Here is a 12149-nt window from a genome sequence, read left to right on the forward strand (position 1 = left end):
AATCAAAATCAAAGTAAAATAATAAAATAAAATGACATTAATAACAAAAGTAATAAAAAATAAAATTAAAATAAGTTTATAGCCAAAATAATTAAAGCCCGTACACTACATCAGATTTTAATCAGATTGGACTCAACCCAGATTTTGCCACTTATGGTTACACATGCAATCTGGTACGCTGAGTACATAGGTGTCGTTTTGTCAGATCAGATCATTACACATTGGTCATGTACAATGAGGGAGTTTCACAAACACAATACACACATATCAGTTACGACCGGGTTTGTAGAAAATTTAAAACTGACTATCTACTATAGAAACTAGTGATATTCACCCAATTAACGTCGTTATCCAATGCGGTATGCCGACACTCACTGATTAAATCGATTAGTTTTAGTGAAACTACTAAAGTTTAATCCGGTTAGTGTCCTTATACCCATAGGTTAATATTAGCAAATCTGATTGTAAACCAGCCGTACATCTATTTATATTCAGTTGTATATATGCTAAGTATAATTGCCACAAACAAAAATACATAACACGCAAACCACAGAGTATGGTGTAAAGTTTAATGATTAGAAAAATACTTGGTTACATAGCACTTGAACCCGTCATGCAAATTGTTCTATAAGAGTAATAATAAATAGTAATAAGTTGCAGGGATTCCAAATAAATATATACCTTCAAAGATGAGATGAATTACAATTATAGGAATGGAACGATATACTAATATTCTCGCTATACCATGCAATAAATACAGTAATACAATTTGGAAAACATCCTGTAGATCGTCGAACTATTTCTAGTTTAGCAAAAGTTCTTCTAATACATCTTCACTTTACACCTGATCTTTTGATCTTTCAATTGTAACGCTCGTTTAGCTGACATCAAATGTGATCTTTGCTCCACAGTTGTCTGTATTCCAAGATCTATAATTCTATAAATAATTGGAAAATACTATTTTATTATCGAAGGAATTATCTACCTACATATTCATCATGTCTTCACAATCAAAAGAATATGTGTATACTGTAAAACACTTTGTAGTAGCTACCTGTCATTTTAGCAAATTTTGCTGAATGCAACGAAATTTTAATTGAGCTGCAGTGTCAACATTTCATTGTAGGAATATACTTATTTAGCTAAATCTTGGCTAAATTAGCTGGATAAAACGCGAGCTAATAAGACACGTTTTACACTATGTAAGGTTGTAATATTATATATTAAAGTCACAAGCGGTGTGAGTGAGGGCAAAGTGGAACCTTGATAATGTCTACGTTGATCGTATGTATTTATGGTCACGTGATAGGATGGTATCCGGTGTGCAGTGCTGTTACTGTGAAGTAACATTTTGGTCATTTTGCCGGAAATCCAAGATGGCGGTCAAATCATGTGAACGATGTGAATGTTATTCTTTCCTACAAAACTTGAGACATACATTTTACAATCAAAATATCCAGTTGATTTATTTAAGTATTAATGAGAAACAAATTCCGACAACTTCAACATTTTTTCGGGAAATCAATTATGGTATCAAACCATTTGACTGATCGATATAATTAGATTATTATTTCTCATGTGAAGATTTGGTGATATTTGTTGGATATCAAGTCGATCAGTTGAATAACGTACGAAAATAAATACCAGGTTATTTTTCCTGTAAAATGATTTTCACATATATGATACACACAGAATATCTAGTTCACTGAATCAACTGTTGATTGGTTTAAGCACTCGTGAAAAACATAAGCTCAACATTAGAGTGATTTTTGCCAGAAAAAATGATAATGATAATTTGGTAAATTATGTTAAAAATCAAGGAACAGTTTCTATTCATTTCATATACAAAAGATGATTGGCTAGAGCGTTCATGAGACACAAATGCCAAAACTAGGTTGCTGATCAAACATATGTTATTTTACCCGCAAAAGCTTTAGCCATATATGCTGCACGCCTATTATCACGTTGATTGGTTAAAGCGATCATGAGAAACACATGCAAAATTTTTTTTGCCATTTTTGCCAAAACAAAATTCTTAATACCAGCCAAACCTTGTAACTGATTATTTCATTTTTCTCATAACAAAAAGAACAACAATGTAATTGTTTGTTGCCTACCTTCTGCAATGACCCGCATTTCACAGAAGTTGAGGAGTTCAGATCCTTCGACAAGTTGCATACTAACATAACGCCCAAATATTGGACTGATACATTGGAAATATATGTTAGCCTGACTGGTCTGGCTTTCAGTTATTATATCACCACATTGAGTATTTTGCGAAATATCTTCTGACAAACCGACTCGGATCTCTGAATTCACAATGCGAGTTTCTGAAATGTAACAAACAGCATGATAGAGTATTATGTTCATCCATAGTGGGAATTAGTGCTGGATGATTACTGGTCATTTTCAATATCATCATGTGACTTATTTGGCAGGAATCTCACGCGACGTGTGCACGAGATTTGAATGAACGCAGGCACAGTCAAAATAGTAAAATCGTACTCATACATGAGAGACGCTTTATTCTGATTTATTTAAAAAAAAAAAATAAAGAAAAGAAATAAAATAAAATATTCAAATGTAACAGTTTGACTTTGGCTTATTAGCTTGTTTGTGTAGTCACATTCATGGTCCCCAAATCAGCAGTATGCCATGAGTCTTAGTGATGTTTCGTAAACAATAGTTAAATCTTCAAACTTGGGGGAAATTTTTTGAGCTCCAAAGAAACTTGGCCCAATTGACCAAAGAGATCTACACACTTGGAGTGTTTTCACACACCATGTTTCAAAGCAGAATGAGTATAGTGTAATATCTTATAAGGTTTAGTACTATTGGGAGTATGTCGAAAGCCATTGTTACATGGAGTATTAAGACAGAATACGGGTAGACCAAGAAATAACTCACCACAGCAGTCTTGGCGATTAGTAACAATTACTACATACACAAGGTAGTTTGCACCAAGATCCACTTTCCACCAGGCACCTTCTTCTCCCTGAGTACTGGTACAGCTACCACTACCCCAGTTTGTGTTGGTATTACCATCCACAGCATTGCTTGCCGGGAAAGATGCTGACCAATCACTACTTTGCGTTGCTGTCTTACCAATTGCCACATTCGTTAGCTCTAGTTGGGATTCTAAAATGAAGTTATTGTCGGGAGTAAACATTTGATGATTGAGTTGATGGATATTGTTTTAATTATTTTCTATTTTGGAGACGGATGAGTTTAATCAAGGTCAGTCAATTTTGATGCCTAATATGTAAAAGATTGACATTCTTTGGTCTGTTTTACATGATTCATTTCATATAATTACACTGTAAACAGAAAAATATTCTAGTTATACTGACCAGCGCATACAATATACCACAATTTACAAGTGATATCTCGGAATTCCCCCTGATATGCAAATACTGATCATTTCGAAGCAGATATATAAATTGGCAGAAATATTCACGGCATATACATGACTAATCTCCGTCAATATTGTACGTTTCTCACTGTGTGAGTCCAAAGCGCGAGCATTAATTTATACATTTATGATACAATTTTAACTACTTTTAAACACATGGAAAGATCTCCACTTTAATTTTTCAATTCCAAATTGTGGCAATTGAATTTCTGAAATGATCCATCCTAGAAACCTTACTTCAAGAAGACATCTTCTCGAGAAGCATAGAATTTAACTTTCGATCAATTTACCTTTGAGGAGCTTTAGCCATATAAGCTACATGACTAGTATCAAATTGATTGGTTAAAGCGCTCATAAAAAATAAATGCACACTTATTTTCCCATTTTTGCCAAAAAAATAAAAAGCCTGGAAACCTCGTGACTGATCATATTATTTAATTATTTTCATTAAATGTTTTTAAGAAGAAGAACAACAACAACAACAAAAACACATCATAGTAAGTCTAAAGGTAATGTATGGTATTTGTTTCTTACCTTCTACCATGACCTGCATTTCACAAAAGTTTAGTAAGTCAGATCTTTCTACAAGTTGCATACTAACATAACGCCCAACTATTGGACTGCTACATTGGAAATCAATGTTAGCCTGACTGGTTTGGCTTACAGTTATTTTTTCACCACATTGAGTATTCTGGGAAATATCTTCTGACAAACCGACACGGATTTCAGAATTCACAATACGCGTTTCTGAAATGTAACGAACAAAACGGTAATGTTGTATTTATTCATAGTAGGAACTAGTGCTGGCTGATTCCTGGTTATTTTCAAACATATCATGTGATGTATGTGCTAGGGATGTGTACAGAAAATGTGGATGAACACAGTTAAAGTAAAACATCGTACCCATACATGAAAGACGCTTGATTCAGATTTACCTTTAAAGGAACAAAAGAATAATAAAAAAATATACAAAAGAAAACAGTTTGACTTTGATAATTAGCTAATTTTCGCAGTAGGAGAAATATTGAACTGCCATTAGAGTATGCAGTCTGTTTGCATATTATGAATGTCAGTGCTATCGGACTATCAATGATAGGACGAGCCTAATTTATTCGTGTATTTGCTGATGCCAAAGTTATCTCTTAGTAAACTGGCTTGCGACTGTTTTGATACAATGAAGTGTCATATTCATAGTCCTCAGAAAAGCAGTATCATATAATTCAAATGTATACATACAATACGGCTTAATATTATTGGGAGTATGTCAAGCCGTTAATTGTTACGTTCAGTATTAAGGCTGATTACGTATAGACGCAAAAACAACTCACCACAGCAGTCTTGGCGATTAGTAACAATCACTTCATACACAAGGTAGTTTGCCCCGAGATCAACTTTCCACCAGGCACCTTGTTCATTCGTAGTACTGGTACAGCTACCACTACCCCAGTTTGTGGCGGTATTACCATCCACAGCATTGCTTGCCGGGAAAGATGCTGACCAATCACTACTTTGCGTTGCCGTCTTACCGAATGCCACATTCACTAGTCTTAGTTGGTATTCTAAAATGAAGTTAATGTCGCGAGTCAACATTTGATTGAGATATTGATTATTTTCCATTTTGGAAAGGGTGAGTTGAATCTATTGGTCAAATTATTCTGATATTTTTCAGATGCAATTAGACCAATAATATGTAAAAAAAAAAGCTTGAAAGTCTTTGGTGTATGTTAGAGGGCAAACTTCATATAAGTACGCTGTAAACAGAAAAATATTCTGGTTATAGTGACCAGCGTATATAGTATGTGACAATTTACAAGTAATAATTGAAATATCCCCCGTTGTGCAAATACTAACACAGTTCGAAGGTAGGTTGTCAGAAATATTCACGACATATACGTAGTTTATTTCTGTCCATATTCTATGTTTCTATTAAAATCAAATTTGCGCCATGTGTGCGTTAAGATCGCGTGCATTAAGTGAAAATAGTTATGATACACCTAAACCCACATTTTTACGCATAGAAGAATCTGATTTTTTAATTCTAAATTACAAAAATTGTTGCGATGAAATTTCTACTGCCATTAAACCTATAAACCTGACTTCAAGACAACATCTTCTCGCGGAAGCATAGAATTGAACTTTTGGTCAATTTTGTCAAAAATTATTAATGGAGGAAAATGCACGTTCCTGATCACAATTAGGTTATTTTTCCTGTAAAGAGTTTTATAGGCATATATGCCGCAAGCTTAATATTAAGTTGATTGGTTAAAGCACTTATGAGAAACAAATACAATGTTTTTGCTATTTTTGCCAAAAAATTCAAAATGCTTGCCAAACCTCGTGACTGACCGTATTATTTATTTTTTCTCGTGAAATGGTCTGCAGAAGAAGAACAACAGCAGCAAAATTAGTTTTAAGGTAATATATGGTGTTTGTTTCTTACCTTCTGCCATGACCCTCATTTCACAAAAGTTGAGGTATTCAGATTTGTCTACAAGTTGCATACTAACATAACGCCCAATTATTGGATTGGTACATTGGAAATAAATGTTAGACTGACTTGTTTGGCTTTCAGTTATTATATCACCACATTGAATATTTCGGAAAATATCTTCTGACAAGCCGACTCGGATTTCAGAATTCGCAATACGAGTTTCTGAAATGTAAAAAAAAAACACAAAATGATAGTGTTATGTTCATTTATAGTAGGAATTAGTGTTGGGCATGTTTAATCTCATCATGTGACATATTTGGTAGAAATCTCACGCGACGTGTACGCGGAATTTCGATGAACGCCAGATTACTGAAAATAGAACATCGTAAACATATAAGAAAGACGCTTGATTCTGATTTATTTTAAAGGAATAAAAGAGTAAAATAAAATATACAAAAACAAACATTTGGACTTTGATAATTGGATAATTTTCGCCGAAGGTTTCAAGGTTTTGAACTAGCCAGTGCTATCTGATAGGATGACCATCATTTATTCGTTCATTTGCCGATGCCAACGTTATCGTATGAGTGATTGTGATGTTCCGTAAACAAACGTTAAATATTCAAATTTAGGGCAAACGTTTTGAGCTCCAAAGTAACTTGGCCTTACTGACAAAAGAGAGCTTCACACTTGGAGTGTTTTTAAACACCATGTTTCAATTTCTAAGGCAAAATGTGTATAGAGTAATATATATCCAGTGCAGTTTCATACTAGTGGGAGTAAGCCATTGTTACATGGAGTATTAAAACATATTACAATCCAAGAAGCAACTCACTACAGCAGTCTTGGCGATTAGTAACAATCACTTCATACACAAGGTAGTTTCCACCGAGATCCACTTTCCACCAGGCACCATGTTCTTTCAGAGTACTGGTACAGCTACCACTACCCCAGTTTGTGGCGGTATTACCATCCACAGCATTGCTTGCCGGGAAAGATGCTGACCAATCACTACTTTGCGTTGCTGTCTTACCCATTGCCACATTCTCCAGTATTGGTTGGTATTCTAAAATGAAGTTATTGTCGCGAGTTTATATTAGATTGAGATATTGGGTATTGCTTTGATTATTTTCTATTTTAGTGAGGGTGAGTTTAATGTAGGTCAGTGAAATTATTCAGATATTTTTGCGATGCAATCACACAAATAATATATAAAAGAAAAAACTCTTTGGTGTATGTTACATGATACATTTCATATAATTACACTGTAAACGGGAAAATATTCTGGTTATTCTGACCACTGTATACAGTATATGACAATTTACAAGTGATATATTGGAATGACCTTCAGTATGAAAATACAAACTCAATTCGAAGGTAGAGTAATTGTCACTTATATTCGCGGGATAATCATGGATTATCTCTGTCCATATTGTACGATTCTAGGGAAATTAAATAGGCCCATTGTTTGAATTGAAATCGCGTTAAGTTATAGCTATGATACAGCTAAACCAAATTTTGTACTCATAGAACTCATAGAAGTATCTTCAATTTAATTTCTAAATTGAAAAAGTATGGCAATGAAATTTCTACAATCATCAAACCTAGAAACCATACTTAAAGATAATTTTTTTTCCAGAAAGCATATAAATACACTTTTGATCAATTTTGTCAAAACTAAATAATGGCAGCGAAACCACGTTGCTGATCACATTTGTTATTTCCCCTGCACGGTGCTATAACCACATATGCTGCATGCCTAGTATTAAGTTCATTGGTTATATCACTCATGAGAAACAAATACAGACTTTTTTTTTCAATATCTGCCAATAAATCAAAATGCAAGTCAAAACCAGTGACTGATCATAGTATTTATTCTTCCTAGTAAAATGTTCTTTAGAGGAAGATGATGATGAACAACAATCACTGTCGGTTTAGGGGTAATGTATGGTGTTTGTTTCTTACCTTCTGCCATGACCCGCATTTCACAAAAGTTGAGAAGTTCAGATTTGTCTACAAGCTGCATACTAACATAACGACCAACTATTGGACCGCTACATTCGAAATAAATGTTAGCCTGACTGGTTTGACTTTCAGTTATTATATCACCACATTGCTCATTTTGGGAAATATCTTCTGACAAACCAACTCGGATCTCTGAATTCACAATACGATTTTCTGAAATGTAATAAACAAAATGATAGAGTGTTATGTTTATTTATTGTAGGAATTAGTGCAGGCTGATTACTGGTCAAAATGAAACAGTTTGACATTGATAATAAGATAATTTATCGCAGTAGCTGCATTGTTGAACTGCCATTAGAGTATGCAGTCTATTTGCATATTATGAATGTCAGTGCTATCTGATAGAAAGGCCATCATTTATTTGTTTATTTCCTTATTCCAAAGTTATCTCCTTTATAGACTGACTTATGATGTTTTTTATACAATGCAGTGTTCGTTTTTGTGTAGTCATATTCATAGTCCCCAGATCAGAAGTATTCTATGAATGATATTTATGTTTCATTAACAAAAGTTAAATCTTCAAATTTGGGGCAAACATTTTAAGCTCCAAAGAAACTTGGTCCTACTGACTGAAGAGATTTACATTCTTAGAGTGTTTTAAACACCATGTTTCGATTTATAAAGCAAAATGGGTATAGTGTAATATGTATCCAATACGATTTAATACTATTGGAAGCCATTGTTACATTAGGTATTAAAACATATTACGAACAATACAAGAAGAAACTCACTACAGCAGTCTTGGCGATTAGTAACAATAACTTCATACACAAGGTAGTTTGCACCGAGATCGACTTTCCACCAGGCACCTTCTTCTTCCTGAGTACTGGTACAACTACCACTACCCCAGTTTGTGTTGATATTACCATCCACAGCATTGCTTGCCGGGAAAGATGCTGACCAATCACTACTTTGCGTTGCTGTCTTCCCAATTGCCACATTCTCCAGTATTGGTTGGTATTCTAAGATAAAATTATTGTCGCGAGTTAATATTTTATTGAGTTAATGGATATTGTTTTGATTATATTCTATTTTGCGGAGGGATGAGTTCATTATAGGCCAGTCAAATTATTCTGACATTTTTGAGATACAATTAGACCAATAATATGTAAACAAAAACTCAGAAATTTTTGGTTTGTGTTTTATGACATATTTCATATGATTACACTGCAAACAGGAAAATATTCTGGTTATAGTGACCACTGTATATACACTATAGCCAATCTACAATTGATATTTTGGAATGACCCTCGGGATGCAATTACTAACTCAGTTCGAATGTCGATAGAGTAAATGTCAGAATTATCCACGGCATATACATAATTAATCTGCGTCAATATCATACGTTTCTATTAAAATCAAATGCGCGTATTCTTCGAGTTAAGATCGCGTGCAATAAGTTATGGAAACTATGATACACCTAAACCTAAATTCAAAAATTGTAGTCATAAAATTCCTACAATTATCCAACATAGAAACGTTATTTCAAGACAAAATCTTCTCGAGTCAGCAAAGAATTAAACTTTTGATAAAGTTTGTCAAAAATCAATAATGGCAACGAAACCACGTTACTGATACAAATCATGTTATTTTTCCCGTGAAAAACTTAAGACATATATGGTGCATGCTAATATCAAATTGAGTGATTGAAACGCTAATGAGAAACAGATGCAAAGTTGTTTTAAAATTGTTACCCAAACAATCAAAATTCCAGTCAAACGTCGTAAGTGATCATATTATTTAATTTTTCTCGTAATATTTTCTTTAAAAGAAGATGAACAAAAATAACAACACATCATAGTTAGTTTTGAGGTAATGTATGGTGTTTGTTTCTTACCTTCTGCCATAACCCTCATTTCACAAAAGTTGAGGTATTCGGATTTGTCTACAAGCTGCATACTAACATATCGCCCAACTATTGGACTGCTACATTCGAAATAAATGTTAGACTGACTGGTTTGGCTTTCAGTTATTATATCACCACATTGAGTATTTCGGGAAATATCTTCTGACAAACCGACTCGGATTTCAGAATTCACAATACGATTCGCTGAAATATAATAAACAAAATGATAGTGTCATGTTCATTCATAGTAGGAATTAGTGCTTGCTGATTACTGGTCATTTCCGATCTAACGTGACGTATTGTGTGGCAATATTGCGCGATGTGTACATGTCATTTGGATGAACACCAGTACAGTGAAAGTAAATCATTGTACTCATACACGAATGACGCTTGATTCTGGTTTACTTTCAAAAAAGGAATATAACAACAAAATAAAATACTCAAAAAGGAAAAGTTTGACTTTGATAATTAGATAATTTGTTGCAGTAGTTTGCATATTGAACTGCCATTAAAGTATGCAGTCAATTTGAATATTATTAATGTCAGTGATATCTAATAGCATGGCCCTCATTTATTTGTTTATTAGCAAATGCCAACATTATCTCCTTAGCAGACTGACTTGTGATGGCTGTAATAGAATGAAATGTTCACTTTTGTTTATTCATTTTCGTGGCCCCAGATCAGTATCCTATGAGTCATAGTTATTTTTCATTAAAAAATCTACATTCACGTGTTTTTAAAGTCCATGCTTCGAATTATAAAGCAGAGTGAGTATAGTATAATAAGTATCTAATACGATTTAATACTATTGGAAATATTTCAAAAGCCTTTGTTACATTCAGTATTAAAACAGATTACGAATAAACCCAGAAACAGCTCACCGCAGCAGTCTCGGCGATTAGTAACAATTACTTCATATACAAGATATTTTGCACCAAGATCAACTTTCCACCAGGCACCTTTTTCTTTCTTAGTACTTGTACAGCTACCACTTCTCCAGCTCGTGGCGGTATTACCATCCACAGCATTGCTTGCCGGGAAAGATGGGGACCAATCACTACTTTGAGTTGCTGTCTTCCCAATTGCCACATTCGCTAGTATTGGTTGGTATTCTAAAAGGAATTTATTGTCGCGAGTCAACATTTCATTGAGGTAAAGAATATTACTTTGAATACTTTTTTTTTATTTTGTGGAGGGGTGAGTTTATTCTAGGTCGGTCAAATTATTTCGATATTTTTTGAGATAAAAAAAAGTTCAAAACCTTTGGTGTATTTTACATGGCACATTTCATATAATCACACTGTAGACTTAAAATAACCCGGTTATAGTGACCACTGTATACACTATACGACAATATACAAATGAGTTTTCGAAATTTTCCTCAGTATGCAAATACTGAGTCAGTTACACAGTAGATAAAGCAATTGTCCAAAATATCAACGGCATATACATGGTCTATCCTCATCCCTATTGTACGTTTTTATTGAAATCAAATTAGCGCCGTGTTTCAGTCAAGATCGCGTGCATTAAGTTATAAAAGATATGATACACCTAAACCTATTTCTACAATCATCTATTCTAAAAATATCACTTCAAGACTACTTCTCCTCGAAGAAGCATACAATTAAACTTTTGATCAATTCTGTCAAAAATGAATAATGAAGGCGAAACCAGGGTGTTGATCAAAATTATTTTATTTTTCAGGTATGTAGCTGTAGGTATATATGATACAAGCCTAATATCAAGTCAATTGGTTAAAGCACTCACGAGAGAAACATGCAAACTTGTATTGCCATTTTTGCCACAAAATCAAAATGCTAGCCAAACTTCGTGGTTGGCAATGTTATTTAATTTATTCCGCAAAATGTTTTTTAGCAAAAGAACAATGACAATAACTACACTTCATAATTGGTTTGGAGGTAACGTATGGCGTTTGTTTCTTACCTTCTGCCATGACCCTCATTTCACAAAAGTTGAGGTATTCAGATTTGTCTACAAGCTGCATACTAACATAACGCCCAACTATTGGACCGCTACATTCGAAATAAATGTTAGACTGACTGGTTTGGCTTTCAGTTATTATATCACCACATTGAGTATTTCGGGAAATATCTTCTGACAAACCCACTCGGATTTCAGAATTCGCAATACGATTTTCTGAAATGTAACAAATAAAATGATAGAGTGTTATGTTCATTCTTAGTAAGAATAAGTACTGGCTGACTACTGGTCAATTCCAATCTCTTCACGTGAGGTATTTGGCAGGAATCTCATGGAATGTGTACACGAAATTTGGTTGAACACTACTGCACCGTACATGAAAGATGTTTGATTCTTATGTGAGCTAAGTAAAGTTGGTCATTGAGGGCGCTATTTAATCTGTATTATTTTTGATGATTTCTACTTATCTTTTTTGATAACGTAGGTATGTATTT

The 12149-nt window shown here is 33.9% G+C and overlaps 1 protein-coding gene across 1 annotated transcript in view; it reads right to left on the reverse strand.

Moving 5' to 3' along the window:
* Positions 1 to 548: 548 nt before the first annotated feature.
* LOC102809222 (uncharacterized) overlaps positions 549 to 12149 on the reverse strand; it is a 28638-nt gene continuing 17037 nt past the window's right edge. Inside the window, exons 10-21 of the mRNA XM_085507989.1 lie at positions 11659 to 11871; positions 10596 to 10826; positions 9706 to 9918; positions 8600 to 8830; positions 7809 to 8021; positions 6679 to 6909; positions 5853 to 6065; positions 4741 to 4971; positions 3947 to 4159; positions 2908 to 3138; positions 2118 to 2330; positions 549 to 937 (exon numbers count right to left, since the gene is read on the reverse strand). Of these exons, the coding sequence (XP_085364115.1) occupies positions 930 to 937; positions 2118 to 2330; positions 2908 to 3138; positions 3947 to 4159; positions 4741 to 4971; positions 5853 to 6065; positions 6679 to 6909; positions 7809 to 8021; positions 8600 to 8830; positions 9706 to 9918; positions 10596 to 10826; positions 11659 to 11871 (2441 nt within the window). The 3' untranslated portion in view covers positions 549 to 929. The remainder of the gene's footprint in view (positions 938 to 2117; positions 2331 to 2907; positions 3139 to 3946; positions 4160 to 4740; positions 4972 to 5852; positions 6066 to 6678; positions 6910 to 7808; positions 8022 to 8599; positions 8831 to 9705; positions 9919 to 10595; positions 10827 to 11658; positions 11872 to 12149) is intronic.

Source organism: Saccoglossus kowalevskii, chromosome 14, assembly GCF_978046115.1.
Source record: "Saccoglossus kowalevskii chromosome 14, keSacKowa6.1, whole genome shotgun sequence".
Taxonomy (NCBI): domain Eukaryota; kingdom Metazoa; phylum Hemichordata; class Enteropneusta; family Harrimaniidae; genus Saccoglossus; species Saccoglossus kowalevskii.